The 22011-nt window shown below is 39.5% G+C and overlaps 1 protein-coding gene across 1 annotated transcript; it reads left to right on the top strand.

The window, feature by feature from the left end:
• Positions 1-1246: 1246 nt before the first annotated feature.
• Positions 1247-4300, top strand: adra2db (adrenergic, alpha-2D-, receptor b). The gene has a single exon (XM_010895192.3). It carries the CDS (start codon positions 1496-1498, stop codon positions 2840-2842), a length of 1347 nt encoding a protein of 448 aa, XP_010893494.3. The 5' UTR covers positions 1247-1495; the 3' UTR covers positions 2843-4300.
• Positions 4301-22011: the final 17711 nt, after the last annotated feature.

Genomic DNA, 22011 nt, shown 5'->3' with positions numbered 1-22011 from the left:
TGCTGCTGGGTGGATGCCCTTCTACGGTCCTGTCCAGCTCTACATCTCTACTCGTGTAACGGCCCGTCTCCTGGTATCTCCTCCATGCTCTTGAGACTGTACTGGTATCCTCCGATGGCACGTATGGATGTATCATCCAGGAGGAGCTGGACTACCTGTGCAACCTGAATGGGCTGCAGGTACCGCCTCTTGTTACCAGTAGTGACAAGGACACTAGCAAAACACGAAACTAGGGGAGAATCAGCAACAAAGGATAAGGAGTGAGCAATTGTCTGTGGACACCACCTGCAAAACCAATCCCGTTTGGGGGGTTGTCTTGCTGTTGCCTCTCCAGTGAACCTGTTGTCACTTTCATTTGCACCAAAACCGATGACATTGATTCACAGTTGCTTATGCTTCCTAAGTGGACAGAATTATATCCCTGAAGTTTATTGGACTTGGTGTTATTCTGTGATGATTACGTGTTCCCTTAATTTATTTGAGCAGTGTATATTAAGTTACTGTATGTGTACATGATTCATTTATTTAGGTTTGTGAGTTATTGAGCGCAACAAACATTTCTCTGTCACTATCAAATACACTCATGTGGGGAATCTCTCACAATTATTCAAAAAGACATTTTGGGATGTATGCAAATAAAACTTGATGGAATCTACACTAAAAAGATCTATGTAAAAAATACAGGTTAAAGCAAATTGATTTACATTAGGTGAACCTGAAAAATTTAAGTGTGTTTTTTTTTTGATTGGTTGGATTAAAAGTTGATTTCATGTGTGTTTGTTTCAAACTATTTTCTGGTTAGCTGTGGGGGAGAAAACAATGTCCAAATCTAAATCCTTTGATCTGCAGGCTTCAGATTAATGTCACTACCAGATGACATATAAGGAGGTGTAGTTGATGCCACACTAATTTGATGTAAATGTTTAGTTTATTGAATACCATTAAACTGCATGCTCCCTCCAGCATGTCAGTTAGGTGTAATGTTACTGTACTAAAGATAAACAGAACATTTGATAGCCTGCCGCCAATGGTCAAAAGGTGATACGATTTAATAATAACAATAAAATACATTTTTAATCATTTATTTTCCAGCCATCTTTACTGACATTTCTACCCAAGGTTTAGATATGCGTAATTGCGACTGTCTCTCCCTCCGCCTCTCTCTTCCATTTTTTTGTCTCTCTCTCGATTTATTTCTCTCTCTGTCTCTCACTCTGTTTCTCTCTGTCTCAGACGATATCCACTCCTACACTACAGCGGGAAATGCGGGCGATGCGCAACGACCAGATTAAAGTGGGAATTTCTGGCAGCAATCTGACACTATTTTTCTTGGAATACCGTCGTACTCGAGGGAGTTATCCTTATAAAAAAATGATTTCCTATATAGCAATTTAAGAGTGTGGTCATGGAAACACCGGGAGTATTTTACTTTTCCTTGTCATTACGTATGTGATTTATAATAAACTGATGTTTCCACGAAATGTTCAGCGGTTAGATGAAACATTACTTTGATCAAACAACGAAATTTGCTTTGCCCTGTGTATCTCTGCTTGACATGCACGAGGAGAATGGGGAGGGACAGATGCGTCTATCCAGAATGAATGTAATCCCAACAACTTTTGCCGCACCGAATTCATCAGAGGATACTAATAGCACGAGTGGTCTGAGACCTCCACCTCACTCACAGAGCGCAGCAGTCCTCATCGTGCTCGTGGTGACTGTTATCATTCTGGTAACAATCGTGGGGAATGTTCTGGTGGTGGTTGCAGTTTTCACCAGTCGTGCGCTTCGTGCGCCGCAGAATCTCTTCCTAGTCTCCTTGGCATCGGCAGATATTTTAGTGGCCACCTTGGTTATACCTTTTTCTCTCGCAAACGAGATAATGGGTTATTGGTACTTTGGGAGCACCTGGTGCGCCTTCTACCTGGCCCTTGACGTACTTTTCTGCACATCCTCCATTGTGCACCTGTGTGCCATAAGCCTGGACAGGTACTGGTCAGTAACCAAAGCTGTTAGGTATAACCTGAAGAGGACGCCCAAGCGTATTAAGTGCATGATCGCCGTGGTCTGGGTCATATCGGCGGTCATCTCTTTCCCGCCGTTGATCATGACCAAGCACAACGAGCACGAGTGCTTGCTCAACAACGAAACATGGTATATTCTGTCTTCTTGCCTGGTCTCATTTTTCGCCCCGGGACTAATTATGATTCTGGTGTATTGTAAAATATATAGAGTGGCCAAGCAGCGCGCCTCAACTGTGTTCGCAGCCAAGAACGGGGTGGAGGGACAGCCTTCGCAGTCGGAGACATGCTTCGTTCCCAAGGGGAAATCTGAGGTGGAGAGCGTCAGCAGCCACAATACAGGAGGCCAGCTTCGGAAAGGAGAGCTGGACGACATAGATCTGGAAGAGACATGCGTCCCCAACTGCAAAACCAACTGCCACTTCTCTAGGGGAAGGAAAGTGGATGGTGCTAAAGCCTTCCCAAAACAGAGTTGCCGCGCGTCATGGGCTTCAAACCGGAACGCGCAGCTCTCTCAGGAGCAAAGAATAAGACAGATGTCACTGTCAAAGATCAAACTGGCGCAGATGCGCGAAAAACGCTTTACATTTGTACTTGCAGTGGTGATGGGGGTGTTTGTACTCTGTTGGTTCCCATTCTTTTTTACATACAGTATGCACGCACTATGCAGAGATAGTTGTCCGATTCCGGATGCTCTCTTTAATCTGTTTTTCTGGATTGGTTACTGTAACAGTTCAGTGAACCCTATTATTTATACAATATTTAATCGCGATTTTCGCAGTTCGTTTAAGAAAATAATATGCCGGAATTCACGCACATAATGTATTGACCGCCCCGCCTCCCTCCATCAACCCCTCTCTCTTTTTTCCTGTTTGTAAGCGTATGAGTGAAAGAAGGTGAGAGAGGAAGGTGCGTGTGTACGTTATCTTATGTGGTTTATAAGTGTATTGAGCCTATTACGGAACACGTGTTTGTTTAATACTGTGATAAGAAAACTTTAAATATCCTACTTTTTATGTCTTGTAAAACGGACTTCAAACGTGTTTTTAGATTATGTTTCTGTGTCCTTGAATGTATCCGATTTCAATTTATTATCGGGATAATATATAGGCCTAACTAAAAACACAGATCGGAATAAGAATCTTGTTTGCATATCAGAGAAGCATTGAGTCAATCTAAACTGTTATGCTTCGTGGTGTTGTTAATCACATTTTGCAATTTGCTGTTAATACATTGAAGGGCTTTGATGAGGCAATTAATCCCTTCTTATTATCGCAGGTTTGCGGGATTTCTCCTGAGACGCAGGCCTATAAGGAGGGATCCTTTAAAATATGATTTCCTTTTGATCCCAAACACAGAGAGAATATTGACCACATGTATTCTATAATTTAGAGAATCCAAAAATTATGGCGTGAGTGTTTTAATCTATTTAACACAAACGTTTAACATATTGTAATGTTTTATTTAACTTTGTTTAACCAGGTATTTATCGATTTAGAACAGATTGTAAATCCCTGTGACGACCTGGCCAAAAGCATTCAATTGGGGACAAGAAATTGCACAGAATAGAAATGCAGTAAAAGAAATACAGATGAACACTATATACACAAAACATACAAATTATGTTTGAAGGGGTCAGCTGATACGAAAGTGTCAAGAGGCAATTTATTCCAGTGATTGGCGGCAGCGAAATGAATCGAGTGTCGCCTAAAGGACTTACAGGCTTTAGGAGTGATCATGCTCTACCAGAGCGCAATTTGTTATAGAGTAGACATTAAGGAGTGAACTAAAGTAGAAGGACCATTTACCTGAAAGCGTCTTGTGGACAGCACAGTATTAAATACATGGTAATGCTAATTTAACATTTCATTGAAACAAACAGGTTTGTTGTCACAAAATTTTGGTATTCAGAAAATTACTTTGCAGTAGCCGACAATCATGACATGGCACAGGAGTCCCAAGGGAAATTAGTCACTGTCCTTGGTGCTGATTTTCCTCTTCGTTTGATGATGTAGAACACCTTATTCAAACTGCCACTGTCTTTGAACCTAACATAATCCCAGTTGGTGCGCAATATCCTTCTGAAAGTAAAACAAATATTAATTCCCTATCGCAAAATTATGATTAATAATTATTAATGAAAATATATAGGCTACTCTCTGCAGAATTAGGATAGGGAGTTCTCTATCAGATATTAGTCAAATGTAGTTGGCACTCCTAAATAACATATCCCCTGTAGAGGCTTTAGAAAAAAATTGCTTATAAACTAGATGTATGTATTTTTAGTAGCCTATCCTAGTGATGCACAAAACAGGAGCACCAAATCTTTTAATCGGCATCAGCATGAGCTTACATTGTTCAATTTGGATTTTGTGTCTAAATAATACGCTTGAAGTACATCCTAGTAAATTAAAGTGTTTGATGAATTGGATGAAGTTCAGAAACAATCAGCAATCTATGTTTCACTTATTGTGTGTTATTATCGTTATATAAACAAGTACATCCTAATTTCTATCACGTTACTCAAAACACAAATATTGAATGTCTAATATAGATGAAAGCCTAGCTGACACCTGATTCACAGCCCTCACTGTTGGGAACGTAGTTACCCAGCCTAGATGCATGACGGATTGTTATTTCCCTTTTATAGAGGAATATTAACAAACTGTATATCTGTGTATTGGATCCAATGTTTTTTCAACTGGTTCATAGACATGTCCTAAAATCATGAAAAATAGCAAAATTCTCCTTTAAGCTTGTTTTTTTTATATTTCTCAAGGGGAATGTCATTGATGTTGCCAGATTCCATGAGATCTGAGCATTTGATCTTCCTGAGTAATTTCAGACAGAATGGAGTCAGTTGGTTTGGGAGCATTGAAATGACTACAGGCAATTTGCTGACTAGATCAGCCAGGCATTCATCATTTAGCAGTCAAGACCCAAATATTAAAAATTCAATAAGGCCTTTACCAAAGGACCTAACAGTTGATTAATCTCAGCCAACTTTAAGAATATTAAAATCATCATATTGATACTGCAATTGGCTATATTTTGACAGATTTTGATCTGTACCAAGAATTGTAATGTTTGAGGAGAGTCAGACTATTTTGTATAGCCCTTGTGAATTGTGATCTCAGAGGCTACCAATGACAAAACACTAAAGTAATATGAAGGTAACTGATTGGAAAGCATAAATGAAAGGGAAAGATCCAACAAGAAATTAAATCGCTAAAAGCTCAAGGGCATCCTTAAAGAGAGATAAACTTGATAGAGATCTCAAGAGACTATAAAGTGATAAACTGTGGACGCGTCAACAACATGTTGGAGACAGTGGCAGAAAACAATGACAACATTGAGCCGGCTCACAGCTTAGGAACGTGTCACTGTTCAGTGACCATAAAATCAACAGAACATAATTAGCATCTAAGGAAATATCTTTAACCCACTCAACAAATGTTTTATATTATTACTGTTGACATTTGCTGTCAGAATATGCTAAGAAAATATGTATACTATAAGGGCACACCTTGTAATTAATATAAAGCAAATGTTCCTTGTGTGTTACTGAAGGTGACCAAAGCTTTAACAACCTCAAAATGTCCATTGATCAATTCTGTTTCCCCCCCTCAGTCCAACCTGTTCTTTGGATGAGATCTACTCACATGACTATTTTATCAGCTCTAATATAGAAAATAAAAGCTAAAATGTCACAAATAGCTGTTATGTATTTTTTTTTTTTCTCACACTGGCTGACTATATAAAAAACAAGTCTCAACTAAAGTGTAAATGGAACACCTCCTACTCATTATACTAACCAACCAACAGTTAACAACTACCCAGCAGCTATTTCAGTGCCACACGTTCTATGCAACACATCGTTTTACAAATGTAATTCATTGCATTGGGCTGTATAGTACAGATGATTTCTACCTGGAACAACAGCATGACCCATCAAATGGCAAGCACCAAATATGGTTCAGCCTATGTTTTATTCACTTAGGTCCTGTAACACCACTCAATAATGCAGAGAAAGAGTATTTATTTTTGTCTGGTCACATTCAGTTTTAATTGACAGGAGGTTCATGAAGAGGCCAGTGTGTGTTTGTCTTTTTTTTGTGAGTTGAATCCTTCACCACTAACATAGTCTAAAAAGGTCACCTTTTAGTCACAGCATGTAAGATACTTGTGCATAGACTGAGCTGTCCTCACAGAATGGTAAACTAGCAGAGATCCACAAGCCCTCTCCACAACACTGCCATTGAGTCACTGCGCCTGCTCTTGATGGTAGAAATGTTCCTATGTATACCAGGAGGCTGGGGGAGTAGAAGGTCCACTGCCTGGCTGGGGGCATGAAAAAGTTTTTTCAAATACAACCCTGTTTTCAAAAGCTTAGTGATGCTGTGTAAAATGCAAATTAAACAGAATGCAGTGATGTGCAAATCATTAATTCCTCTATTTAATTGAAAATGGTACAAAGACAACCTTTAAACTTTTGAAACTGAGACAATTTATTGTTTTTGGAAGCAACATTGGGATGGGACGGGGCAACAAAAGATAGGAAAAGTTGTGTAATACAAAAAAAGACCATGGTTGAACATCTCACAGCTACTTACATTAATTGGCAACAGGTCAGTAACATGATTTACTTTGTGACGCACATATTTTCCTGTGCAGTCTTTCCCAATCTGAGAAAGACTGCTCAGGCAAATAGTGCAACAATATAAGAATAGTTTCCCAGCCTAAAATTGCAAATAGTTTGGGGACCTCATCATCTAGAGTGCATTATATCATTTAGATTCAGAGAATCCAGAAATCTCCATATGCAAGGGACAAGGACGAAAGCACTGGACAAGCACTGGATTAAAAACAGACACAATTCTGTAATGGAAATCACTGCATGGGTTCAGGAACATTTCTGAAAACCATCGTCTGTAATCATGGTTTTTCACTGCATCCATAAATGCATGTTAAAATTCAACCATGCAAAGAAGAAACCAGATATAAACAAGATCCAGAAATGCTGCCGCCTTCTCTGGCCCCGAGGCGAAGTGGAAAACTTGATATGACAAATCAAAATATTTTTTGGGGTGAAACATGGACACCACATCTTCAGGGCTAAAAAGGAAAGGGACCACCTGGCTTGTTATCAATGCACATTTCAAAAGCCAACATCCATGATGGTATGCGGGTGCATTAGTGCACATGACATGGGTGACTTGCTGTTACAAACCCTGTGGCTCTAGCAGTCTAGGGTGGATGGTAAAGAAACTCATGAAAATGAGTACAGTGTAAATGAACAGTGAGAACAATGGACACTGACAACCAAAGCTACCGTCAAACATAAAATGTTTATAATAAACACACGGTAAAGGGGTTAGGGAAAAAGGGCTGAGCTGGACCCAATAAATGAAATAAGATAGTCCAAACACCCCAAAACTGAACTTGCCTGCCACAAGAAATGCTTAGCTGACTACTAACCAATACAAATATACAGTGGGTGGTCCACTCAGTTCTAACTGTTGTTTTGAGACAGTTTTCCTACGGGTTGTGTATGCCCAAGGCCGCCTTGCTATAAAATCCCTTTTCCCAGGGACACAGGGACAAACAAAAACACAGGTTGAACAAGGACTAAACAGCAAACAGCAAACAATGGACTAGACTACACCAAACAAAACACCACAGCGATACAAACTCAAATGAAACAGGACAATGTGAGATGTATGAATGAACAGTGTCCATGTGGGGTAAAGCAAAAGAGTCTCTCTGGGAGAACCAACTGACTAGGTTTTAAACCAGGGATGTGTGATGCGATTGGGTAATGGAAAAAGAAACAGGTGGTGCAATTAGGAGGGGTGTCCACTGATTGGTCCACCTCAGCAGTCAGGCGATGCACTCATGACTGCCAGGTGGGAAACACCAACGAGCACAATCAGGAACGTAAAGAACACCTGTGGAAACGGCAGGAAGGGAAAAACACAAACGCACATACAGGGCACCTGCATGCGTAACACTTGCACAACTGTGAAGGCACCATTAATGCTGAACAATATATACAGGTTTTGGAGCAACATATGCTGACATCCAGACAACATCTATTTCAGGTAAGGCCTTGCTTATTTCAGCAATACAATGTCAAACCACACTCTGCACATATTACAACAGATTAGATTACATTAAATGTTATTGTCATTGAACAGTACAAGTTCTGTTCAACAAAATGAAGTTAGCATCTAACCAGAAGTGAAAATAGAGGAGGGCAGAAAAATATACGTGTATTTACAAGTATTAAGTGTATATTACCAGTGGAATGTGTAGATGAGCAATACTAAATGTGCAATAAGGCAAATAGAGGAGGGCAGAGGTATAGTGTATGTTACAACTGGGATAATAGTTGTTCGGGTACAAATGCAATTTCTAAAAGGCATTCAAGATGTGCAAACGAGGCAAATGAAGGAGTGATGTATTGAGGTAGCATGTGCCCCCGAGTGGCAGAGATAACAGCAATGAGGTCCCGAGGTATACATGTGTGTGTAACTACTGTAAAACTGCAGGCACACTAGCAATTCTAAATGTGCAAAGAGGCAAATTGAATGTACAATGTGTATGTGAAACTGAAATGCAAGAATAGCAGCGGTGAGGTTCCTGAGGTAGACACGTACTGTAACAACTGAAAACCTCCATTATCAGACTTAGCAAGGCAGTGTCGGAGTAGTACAAAGGGAGTAGTGCAACAAGGTCCCAGAGAGGCGAGGGGGATATGGTAAGTGATGGGTCACAGAGTTCAGCAGTGTTACAGTAGAAGGGAAGAAACTGTTCCTGAGCCTGCTGGTCTGGGACCAAAGAGATCTGTACCGCCTGCCTGATGGAAGGAGAGCAAACAGTTGGTGGCATTGGTGTGAAGGGTCCCTGATAATCCACCGCTTCCACTGAAGGTCTGCGATGGCAGGAAGCTGGGCACCAGTGATTTGCTGGGCGATTTTCACCACCCATTCCAGGGCCTTCTGGTAGGCTATGGAGCAGCTGCTAAGCCACACTGTAGCGCAGTTTGTCTGAATGCTCTCAGCTGTGCAGCGGTAGATGTTCACAAGGATCTGGGAAGACAGACAGGCCTTCTTCAGGCTCCTCAAAAAGTACAGGCGCTGTTGCACCTTTTTGACCGGTGTTGAGGGTCCAGGAGAGGTCCCCGGAGATGTGGACACCCAAGAATTTGAAGCTGGACACACGCTCCACCTCAGTGCCATCGATGAGTCTTTAGACTTAAGATTTTAGACCACAATGAGCTCCTTGGTTTTCTTTGCGTTGATGACAGGTTGTTGTCAGCTCGCCATGCTGCCAGGTGCTTGACCTCTTCCCTGTAGGCTGACGTGTCATTGTCACTGATCAGGCCTACCACAGATTGGTTGAGGAGTGACTCCCGTTTTAAGTTAGTGTTTGTACACCATGTTTTGTTTACATAAATGCACAATCCACCACCTCTACCCAGCAAGAAACACGCCAGTGTCCCACCAGCGGCCCACTAGCTTTTTTCCGCTGCCGGTAGCAACCGCTTTTTTATATAGCGTGCGTTGCAGTTGGCCCGCCGGTGGGCCGCTTTCATGACAATGCCTTCTAACAATACCCTGATCAGCGGCTCACCAGCGGCCCGACGGCGGCTAGCCACTTTTATGCAATAAACCCAGTGGGATGCCTCACGCCCCAATATTAGGTTTTATTTATAATAATCCTTTACAATAATTTTGGTCATGTTACAAATGACAATGAACTGAATAAAATCTAAACAATTTATTTCAAATAGTGCAAGATGCATACAAAAAAAACATGCATTATACAGAAAGCATACAAAATAAACATATTATTTTTTACAAAATCAAGAAAATGTGTCCAGCAACAGATTAAGTAAAATTACAGTACTTGAACGTGAAACTACAAAATAAACATAATACAATACATAATAAACAAGGGCTAGAATGGCAGTAATATACATAAGTGGGACCTAGCAGCAATTGATATTTATTGAATATCATAGACACATCAGTGCAATAAGCTTAAGAATGGTGGCATAACACTAAAACTACAGTCAGAATTAAGAACATTCACACAGAGCTATAAATATATTAAGAGGATAATGCAATCATATATACAGGTGCTGGTCATAAAATTAGAATATCATCAAAAAGTTAATTAATTTCAGTAATTCCATTCAAAAAGTTAAACTTAATTTCACAAATAATTTATACATTCATTCCACACAGATGTATATATTTCAAGTGTTTATTTCTTTTAATTTTGATGATTATAACTGACATCTAATGAAAACCCCAAATTCAGTATCTCAGAAAATTTTTATATTACTTAAGACCAATACAAAAAAAGGATTTTTAGAAATGTTGGCCAACTGAAAAGTATGAACATGAAAAGTATGAGCATGTACAGCACTCAATACTTAGTTGGGGGCTCCTTTTGCCTGAATTACTGCAGCAATGCGGCGTGGCATGGAGTCGATCAGTCTGTGGCACTGCTCAGGTGTTATGAGAGCCAGGTTGCACTGATAGTGGCCTTCAGCTCTTCTGCATTGTTGGGTCTGGTGTATCGCATCTTCCTCTTCACAATACCCCATAGATTTTCTATAGGGTTAAGGTCAGGCGAGTTTGCTGGCCAATTAAGGACAGGGATACCATGGTCCTTAAACCAGGTACTGGTAGCTTTGGCACTGTGTGCAGGTGCCAAGTCCTGTGGGAAAATGAAATCTGCATCTCCATAAAGATGGTCATCAGCAGGAAGCATGAAGTGCTCTAAAACTTCCTGGTAGATGGCTGCGTTGACCTTGGACCTCAGAAAACACAGTGGACCAACACCAGCAGATGACATGGCACCCCTAACCATCACTGACTGTGGAAACTTTACACTGGAATTCAAGCAACATGGATTCCGTGCCTCTCTTCTCTTCCTCCAGACTCTGGGACCTTGATTTCCAAAGGAAAGGCAAATTTACTTTCATCAGAGAACATAACACAGCAGCAGTCCAGTCCTTTTTGTCTTTAGCCCAGGTGAGACTCTTCTGACGCTGTGTCTTGTTCAAGAGTGGCTTGACACAAGGAATCTCACAGCTGAAACCCATGTCTTGCATACATCTGTGTGTGGTGGTTTTTGAAGCACTGACTCCAGCTGCAGTCCACTCTTTGTGAATCTCCCCCACATTTTTTAATGGGTTTTGTTTCACAATCCTCTCCAGGGTGTGGTTATCCCTATTGCTTGTACACTTTTTTCTACCACATATTTTCCTTCCCTTCGCCTCTCTATTAATGTGCTTGGACACAGAGCTCTGTGAACAGCCAGCCTCTTTAGCTATGACCTTTTGTGTCTTGCTCTCCTTGTGCAAGGTGTCAATGGTGGTCTTTTGGACAGCTGTCAAGTCAGCAGTCTTCCCCATGATTGTGTTGCCTACAGAACTAGACTGAGAGACCATTTAAAGGTGTTTTGGGTTAATTAGCTGATTAGAGTGTGGCACCAGGTGTCTTCAATATTGAACCTTTTCACAATATTCAAATTTTCTGAGATACTGAATTTGGGGTTTTCATTATTTGTCAGTTATAATCATCAAAGTTAAAAGAAATAAACACTTGAAACATATCAATCTGTGTGGAATGAATGTATAAATTATACAAGTTTCACTTTTTGAATGGAATTACTGAAATAAATCAACTTTTTGATGATATTCAAATTTTATGACCAGCACCTGTATATAACACTGTACATAGCAGCAGTTACAAAAAAATTGAAATACAGTAATGCAGCTTAGCAGCAATATTGTTTGTGTTGGAGATGTCATTCATATTCACGGCAGGTCCCTTGTACCGTCGCAACATCTTCTCCCACCTGCACGGTCAGCTGCCCCATTCTGGTACCTGGGGACCTGGTTCTGGACAGCCTCGTCAGTGGCATCCCGGTTGGAAGGATTCTTCCTTATGGCTCCTGTAATACAGTAATCAGATATTGTACTTAAATGGTCTGACATGAATATGAGAATTGCAAATTAGCTTATGAAAAGCGGCAAAAGCTGGTGGCCCGCTGGCTGTACAGCATTATAGCCGCCGGCGGGCCGCCATTGATTGCTCACTGGGTAGTCTAACCGGAATCAATTTCAATCCGATCCGCACTGATGTGAAGACATCTCAGCCATCCAGCTCAACTGCGTTGTCAGGTATGTTGTTGTAATGCCACATTTCCCTGAAAATCATGAAGCTGAAATCCATAATCCATTTTTATGAGATGATTCTGTCATATTTCGTCCATCTTATTTGCCAGTGACTGTACGTTAGTGAGGAAAAGCCTGGGTATTGAAGGCCGATGCAGGGCTAGCATTAGCCTAGCCTGGATACCTCCACGATTCCCATGCCTTTGTTTACAATTTCGACGCCCCCTCCAGGCACCACCAGTCAACAATGCGAATAGCTTTTTCCGGGGCGTCCTCACAATCTCTTGTGGGAGGTGAAAGTTGTCAAAAACTGTTCCTGTGCATTGTGCTCTGATGTCCAGGAGTTCTTGTCGGCTATAGAGTGTTTGCTAGGCTGTACTGAATGAATAAACTAAGAACTATTAGGTATATTACTGCTAATTTGCTGGGTAGTAAAAATAAGATTCTTGGTGCTAAACTGGCCTTCATGCAGTCCAGACCTGTCACTATTGAAAACATTTGATGTATTATGAAACTAAAAACACAACAACCCTGAACTGTTGAGCAGCTGAAATCCTATATCAAGTAAGAATGGGAAAACATTTCACTTTAAAAACTACAGCAATATGTTTCCTCAGTTTCCAAACGCTTACAGAGTATTGTAAAAAGAAGAGGAGCTGCAACACTAATAAACATGTCCCAACTTTTTTGAAACATGTGGCTGGCATCAAATTCAAAATAGGCATATATTTTTTCCAACAATATTTCTCAGTTTTAACATTTGATATGTTGTTTTCATACTGTTTTCAATTAAATATAGGGATTCAATTTGCATTCTGTTTTATTAGCATTTACGCTGCAGGCCAAATTGGGTTGTACTTTTAACAGCGGTCACTCAGTTTATTACACTCTACCTTTTGAAGGTTTTACCATAAAAAACAGACTCTAACCTGATTTAACTGTATTTTTGACTCACCTCCTCTTATGAGAAAAGGCAAGAAAGCGGAATTTCAGCTTGTATTTGACGCATTTAATGCCTGATAAGGTTAAATTGGATGTACTCATCTTTTGTGAAGTCCAATAACATTTTCTAATTGGATTACATTTGTAAATGGTTTACAAAGGCCTAGTAATTACCGTACCATGGGTTACTTAATTATTTACCAACCTATTATAAAATGTTTTTATATGTTTGTATAGCACTGGTCAAACAAAAGGAACTACAGTAACTAGTCAGTTCCTGCCAAAGTAATAGCCTTGTGGGCCAACGTTTTCCTCCTGTTATTACATGTTTACAAATTAATGACTGTTCTGGTATGAAATGGTAACCATAGTATGTTAGGTAAGTGAATATAGTGGAGGAGGTATCCTTGATCAATTTTGAATGTTTTTCAGGAGCATTGAATATTTTCTCTTATCGTAGTGAAGAGTTAGTAGTGAAAAGTACCATTCTACTACTGCTTAAGTATGTCAGCTCTGAGTGTACTATCATGTATAAATTATTTACAACTTCTAAAAGGCTATGTTAATTTAATGGCATAATTTCATGAACATTCATAACTGAGTAGATAAAATGTATAACTGCTGAAAGGATACCTTAATTTTAAGTGGCAGTCTTATGAAGGTTAATATGAGTTAAATCTTTTAAGGTGGAACATGTAGCGTTTATTCTCCATGTGGATGCTAGGTGAATATAGAAACCAGTGTGCATTCAAACTAACCCTCCCAACACTGCCTCTTCCCACTTGTGCTTCTACTTTCACTTTTACCACACCCTCTTTTATCAGCTAAAAAAAACTATACCATTAAATGTTTTTTTTACTTTAAATATAAAGTAATTTAGAGGACCCAAATATTCCCTACATTATTCAATCTTTGCCCCTGTCTGCCATTGTCCATGAACCTCGAGGGAAAAGAGGGAGAGTGGAGCTTTTCATTTGACACCCAAAACCAATCAAGCTTTTGTTGTCCAGTAGCAAGGCAACATTTTATTTAGGACTTTTTTATGCTCCCAGAATTATTTTTGTGTGAATGAATATTGTGGAACACTGGCATTACACTATCAATGCAAATATATATCATGGGCATTGTCTGATATTACCGTGCAATAGAAATGTCAACATGTTGCTTCTATTAAATCCAACACAATAACATCCATGGTCCCCTTCTGTATTGTCATCTGTGTCTTTTTGCTGGTGAGCAAGAGACCGACAGACCGACTGACAACCCACCCACCTCTTGTTAAATAGCGTAGTGGTTATAGACACAGACCTGCAACTAATAGTTCCTGTGTTCAAATCTCTTCACAGTCGGTGCAAATTATGCATTAGGATTTGTTCTGGATGGACAAAAAATTTGCTGGCTACAAGCTTCAGTAGCTGCGTTATATATAAGCCTAAAATAAAATTGCTCACAGTTATATTGCGACTATTTCCGGTGGATTTTGGAAGTACGCATCCGTGCATGCTTTTTGGGTCAGGATAGACAAAAACTTTGCTGGCTACAACTTTCAGTAGCTATGTTATAGTAAGCCCAAATGAAAGCTGTTTATATTGCAACTATTTCTGGTGGATGTTTGAAATGCATTCGTGCATGCTTTTTGGGGTAATATATGCTAGATCAAAACCCCTTGGGCAGTAAAAGAGTAGGGGTTTCCACAGTTCTCTCCTCATTTCATTTATTTTATAAATGTTTATTGCGGGCTGGCTGAACTAGGCTTGCCTGATTCCTTTTCTGGTTTGTTAAGCAGTTCCCATCCTGAAGTCTTACACTCTTTAAAATCAAACCAACAAAGTTTTCTGGCACTGGAAGGTCTTGACTTATATGATAGTGTTCTACAAATGGAACAGTGTTGACGCAGTTCAGAAAGGGAGTGGTAAACACAGGGAGTGTTGATGGTACCAGGAGGGAGAAGCATCAGTCTGATAGAAAGATCCAAATCTCTTTCAACATATCCTTTTCCACTATAAGTTAGCTGGATAAGAAACCGTGAATGTGTAGCAACCGCCTGGGTAATTCTTCAGCAGCTGTAAGCTACATTCACTATAAGGAAAACCACCACACTTCTGTAGTAGGTGGTATAGTCAGCCTACGGGATGAGCTATAACCTTCGAGAATGAAATGAAAAGACTAGCATTGATGCCTTTCGGTGCTGTGGGGGCTATGGATGCATCATTCAAAAGATTGAGAACAAGTCAGCTACCTGGCAGCCAAACAGACAGTTTGCCATTAGTCCAGCAACTCTGTGGGTAAAGTCTACCAAATATCTATTTACTTTCTATCTATCTATTTATCTATCAATGTTGCAAATATATTTAAACCAGACTGATGTTGTTATTTTACAGAAATACATTTACATTTCTGTTTGATATTTTATTTTAAAACAAGGGCACTCAAAATCAATTATTATAAGGTGCCGTTGAAAATCTGTGGCACTATGTGAGAAATCCAGTTCAAATGTATCGTCCCACTGACCTAAACAACATGTAGCCAAGCAACTACAACACTGTATGCATAGCTGATACATACTTACTAATAGACTTTAAGCTGGTGTTGTGGTAAAAGGTGCCTCCACCAAATATTGATGTCTGAGAAATGAATACTTATTCAAGCAACGTATTTCTTTTATTTCTTTACTTTCTAGCAATATTTTCCAACATAAAGTCAGTGTCACCATAGCTGCAAGAAGTAGTGGTGCTGAAACGTCTGCTCCACAGCTACACCGAAGGCTGTATGCCTCTGCACCCGCTGAAGAGATTATGAAATTCACTTGTAGCTTCTGTCCACCAGCGCTTATTCAACCATTATCAGCACCCCCAACCTAAACATCTATGGACTATGACTATGATTGTTACCTTACAATAATTGATTTTGAGTGTCTGTTTTTTAAAATAAAATATCAAACAAAACAAAATAATTATGATTCAATTCTATGAACATTTTCATGAACAGAAAATGCATCAACACTACTTCAGGGTGTGATGTATTGTTCCACTGGGCCTGGACTGTTTGGTTTGAATCCTAGGATAAATAAGTGTAACACAGTAAATTCCTGTGATGTGGCTTGCCTCACATTTGCAGACCTGATGATGCATTGGTACACTTATTCATCCTGGGATTTAAGGTTTCCACTAAAGATTGCTTTCTGAAGATTTCCCCAGACTTTTTGAAATCTGCCCATCTGTGAAATGTGCTTAAAAATTAAGACAACTGGTTCAAATATTTCATGGCAGCATGGGTTCGTATCTGGCTCACATCACTGCAAGACCAGTGTTCGAATCTGGCTCGAGAACAAGCCCAGGGGTCCCTTGGCACATAAAGACTCGGGCTAGACTTCCTGGTTGAGCAAACAATGTGATAAGAACAAGAACAACATGGTTGGTTGTGGTTTGATGAGAACAGTAACATTTCATGTAAGGTCAGAGGTAAGTGGCTGATTGGAAATCAAATTAAAATAGGATTGCTTGTCATGTTTATGTTGCACTACTGTGTAATACTAACAGCCATAGCCCCACATAGATCATAGGTTATTAAATGAAAAGGGATTATATGAAATCATGTAATTCTATGATTATACCCATAGAAAAATGCTGTGCACATGCAGTTGCTCACACCTGGTAGGTTTTGTTGAAGTTTATGAATGTACAGTTGTGCTCATACCTTTGCATACCCTATCAGAAATTGTGAAATATTGGCGCTGATTTAGAAAATATGACTGATCATGCAAAAACCTGTGTTCTATTTAAGGATAGTGATGAAGCCATTTATTATCACATAGTTGTTTGGCTCCTTTTTAAACCATAATGATAACAGAAATTCCCCAAATGGCCCACAGGGTGACACACACAGTGTAAATGACAATTAAAGGTGAATTTCTCACACCTGTGGCTTTTTAAATTGCAATCAATGTCTTTGTATAAATAGTCAATGAGTTTGTTAGCTCTCGTGTGGATGCACTGAATATAGTTGCGTAACAAGGTATTGGAATTTTATAAAGATGGAAAAGGATACAAAAAGATATCCAAAGCCTTGCAAATGCCAGTCAGTCAGTCACGCCTCACAGCTTCTGGAACACTGTAATTTGGAGAGACGAGACCAAATAGAGCTTTATGGTCACAACCATAAGCGCTATGTTTGGAGAAGGGTCCACAAGGCCTATAGTGAACAGAATACCATCCCCACTGCAAAGCATGGTGGTGGCTCACTGATGTTTTGGGGGGGGGGGGGGGGGGGGGGGGGGGGGGGGGGGGCATGTCGACCCCTCAGTGGTTACAGCAGAAAAGTTTCTCTGTGCTTCTTCAAAAGAACTTGGAGAGCAAATCTGGAAAACCCTGGTCTTCCTTGAAATGTCTGCCTGGGAGAGACCTTGCTGATGCAGTATATCTACCTTGTGTCGTGTTGCTGTGCTCAGTCTTTCCATGGTGTATGACCTTTGACAATAAACTTTCTTAAGCAACCTGATCTTGTTAGCTGTGTTTGGCTGTTCCTCAACCAGTTTTTTCTTCCTATACAGCTGTTTCTGTGTCAGTTAATGATTGTTTTTCAACCTACATTTTGAGTTGAATGTCATTAGCAACTGTTTAGTATAACTGTTTAATCATACAACTATATGCGTATAAAAGCCTTGACTGTGCAAGGGTACCTAGAAGAATCTATGCTGTTTTGAAGGAAAAGGGTGGTCACACCAAATATTAATTTGATTTAGATTTTTCTTCTGTTCACTCACTTTGCATTTTGTTAATTGATTAACATTATTTATTAACATATGTTTTTGAAAGTGTTCATACTTAACATATTTTCACACCTGTGCAAAACTTTTGCACAGTACGTATGTGTCATGGGTGATCAAATGGAGGGTTAAAAATTACAGCTGCATAACACATTGAGTCTCTCTATTATTATTGGGCCCGTAAGCATGTGTGTTTTCTTTGTTCTATATACTTTGAAACCAAACAATCTCCATAACATTACAATATACACTTATCTTCTGTTTGATGTTGTGTAACATCTTCATTAAATTATAAACATGCTTATTACTTGAACAGTGAGGTTCTAACATTTTATACTTTTTTAGAGAGAGCATTTTATTGTGGGTTTTGTAGTCAACATGAGTCCTAACAATTTTTCACACTGCATTGTCCATAGCCCCAGGCTAAGATTGGCCCTGTGTTAGCTTAGCCTGTGTTCCCCCAAGAGTTTGTTAACTCTGGGCTAGGGTTAAACTCTAGGCCACATGTGTCGAACCGGTTCCACAAAGGGCAGAGTGTCTGCAGGTTTTTGGTTTTTCCTATAAATTGGTTCCTAGTTCATACCTACACAACCAGGTGAGGGTAGAAACTAACCAATCAGTGACCTAATTAACCAATCAAGTACAAGGAGAGAGCAAAAACCTGCAGACACTCGGCCCTCCGTGGAACCGGTTTGACACCTCTGCTCTAGGCTAAGGATTCACACCTGTATTCCTAAGCCCTGGGCTAACACAAAAACACGGCACAAGACTGTTTTACATTCTATGACAAGCTACTAATGTTTTGTTCTGGCATGTGAATAATGAGACAGTACATCCCTGACACACGATCAATGTTACTCTCCCCAGATTCAGTTAATGACCTTTTGACATCAGTTGATCAAGATGCCCACCTTGTCGGCTTTTTCTTTGACAACTTTGTTAAAACTACGCAAAGAAAGACAAAAACAGCACTGTGAGAATATGAATATAAGGCACAGAATGTAACTAGTCAACCTTTATTCTTTCGACATGTTTGCTAGATTTACGCCAAAGCAAACTGCTGAAACTACTTCGCTAAGATAAAGCAGGTATACTGAAACAATGGAAGTTCGCAGAGCGAAAGGACCAAACATGGTAACCGCATATGGCAAGAGCATATGTAAATTAAGAGAGAGTGCAGCATTTGTGATTGTACAGTAAACGTTCTATGGTTTTGTTCTTGACCCAGTTTCATACAGGTTACTTTGTCACTGTGTTTCTGGGGCTAGCCCTGAAAATTCAGTTCTAACCCTGCTTCAGAGCTGGGCCAGTTAGCTCTAGGCTAAGGGTGGTGTTACCCTACTTCAAAATAATGCAAGTGTGGACACTTGCTTAGCCCAGGGCTTTGGAGGCTCTTAGGCCTAGGCTAAGGTAATGTGTGAACAAGCTTTTTAGCAGTGACCCTGCAGCTTGTATGTGTATGTTGAATCCGTCTGTCTGTTGACAGCTCAGGTCAAGCTGCAAAGAGGGCTTTTGCCTTTCAACAATAATGATTCTCTATTTCATAATATTTAAGCAAATAATTTGTTTCAGAGGGTCATGGAACTTTAAGAGGCCTTTGCCAAACCGGCCCCTAAACTCTAGGAACAGCCTACCAGAAAATGTCTGAGATGCTGCGTCAGTGCATTCTTTAAAATCTTACCTAAAACCTCATTTTATAAGATGGCTTTCACAAATATTTAATCATTGTGTTTTTATGATATTTTGCTTTTTCTTTTTGCTTACTGTATTTTTTTAAATAATATATATATTTAGGGGTTCTGCTGTAGAAGAAACCCTATTTTTATTGTTAGTATTATTATCATTATTATTGATGCGTAAAATGCTTAATAACTCAAATTCCATGGTAAAAAAGTGCTATAAACATGCATTCTGTTAACATAGTTCACGTGTATCAACCATACAGACCCCTGCCCCGATTCTTCCCCCAGGGGCACTACACTACACAATTAAATGAGCTAATTTAAAAATGATGCCATTTCCACCCCGTTTAACCTACAGTGATGATTTATTTTGTACCTGCCTCATTCTCATGATTAACAAAAAAGCCTCAAGAACATATAAAGTCCACCAAGACGGAAACCAACATTGTTTCACTAGTTTAGGCTATCCGTACTTCAAATTAGGAAACGTTTATCGATTTTACGTATGCTAGTTTTTTACGTATCTTTTGAACCGTTCGAGCTACAGAAATGAAACCAACTTTGTTTCACACGTGATGTTGTTTGCTCCTTGGGGTTTCAGGCTGGGTCTTTTGTAAAAACACTTTGTGACAACTGCTGATGTAAAAAGGGCTTTACAAATACATTTGATTGTTTAAGCTATCCCCAGTTCATATGATGAAACGTTTATTACATATGCTAATTTGCGTAACTAGCCTTAATGACCTATTAGGCTTTATCCTTTGAACCGTTCGTGCCACAGACACGAAACCAACTTTTTTTCACACGTTTAAGCTATCCCCACTGCAAATTATGAAACGGTTATTGATTTTACCCATGCTAATTAGCATAGTTAGCATTAATTAACTATTAGGCTGTATCTTTGAAATCGTTCGAGTCACAGACATGAGACCTGTCACTTTTATAAACTTTAACTATGTCATGTATGCTAATTTATGCACATTACCCTCACCAACAATATCTCTTGAACCTTAAAAAATACAGAATCCAAACCTTTCAATAGGTAAACAATATTTTGAACCATAAATACTTTTTAAACAGCTAACAAGCACACCACATTTTCTCCAGGAAATGTACTGCTCTAGTTTCATATTGCCTTTTTATTTATCTTATCTTACTTTTTCTTAAGTACTTACATCCACTTAATTCACCTTTTGGGATTTACTCTGCAGATGCCCTGTTTATTCTTCCTGTAGTTTTTCTTTGTTTTTGCACTGAACTTTTTGCTACTTCTCTATGGTGTGTACTATATTTTTATTCCTGTTTTCAATACTACAATAATACAATGCTTCGCAAAAACATCTTACCCTTAATGTATATCTGATAGTCTCATTCTGTTACCTTTTGCTCAAAATACCATTCCCTTGCACACATACACTGGCAGCAATAACCCACAGCCATAGCACTGCCTTACCACTGCCTCTTTCACTCTCAGTGCTTGTCTGTCTATTGTCTCAGGCAGTAGTCTGTTGGCTCGGAGATCTATATGACCACACACACATGGACACAAATGTCCCTTATCTGAATATTTTCTTATATTTACCATATTGACACTCTATGGCAGTACTTTGTATATACTCAATATACTTCTACACACACACATCTTAGACAGTGGACTGTTATATATGACTATACAAAGATATACAGTGTGAGTTTACCCTACCAGACCATTTTCCTATACTCAGCATATTGGAGGACCCCGTCCATTGTTGCAATGCAACTATATTTATATATATTTTTATTATTGTATTTCTACTTCTGTTTTTATTGTCTGTAAAGCACTAATTGTAAACGTACGAGGAAAGCATAACTATTACAGAATATCCTGGCATAATATTGGACTATTAAGTCATTAATGAGCCATAAGATGAGTAACACCACAACCGGGTAAAAGTGTACGTTGGCGGGTAAACATGTGTGTGTCTGAGCAGGAGGTATGTCAGATGCCATTGTAACAGTGATTGAGCGCCACACCAGGGGATTAATTACAAGACAGATGCCATGTGAATGTTCAAGTGAGGTGGAACTGGACAGGACTATGCAGCCTTAATTCAGACAGCAGCTGAGTAAAGACTTTCAGAATGTACACACTTTGATGTTTATTACTGTTTGTTATTTTTACTGGGCATAGACATACACAAAATTTGATTACAAACGCTGCCATTCTGAATAGCTCTTATTTCAGCCGTGCCTTCTGTTGTCCTTTTCAGTGCCCTGTCAAAAATCACAGGCAATGTATTTGGAGGCACAGACACTTTCTAAGATTTCCAGTACAAGATTGTACAAACTGAAAGGGATCGAAAACACAATGTGTCATTAACCTGAAATTCCCATTTGTCTGTTTCAAAAGAAAGAGGTGTAAATGAA

The sequence above is a fragment of the Esox lucius genome, chromosome 7 (genome assembly GCF_011004845.1).
Source record: "Esox lucius isolate fEsoLuc1 chromosome 7, fEsoLuc1.pri, whole genome shotgun sequence".
Taxonomy (NCBI): Eukaryota; Metazoa; Chordata; class Actinopteri; order Esociformes; family Esocidae; genus Esox; species Esox lucius.
Note: the sequence above shows the minus strand (reverse complement) of the source record. Positions and strands in the feature narration are given on the sequence as shown.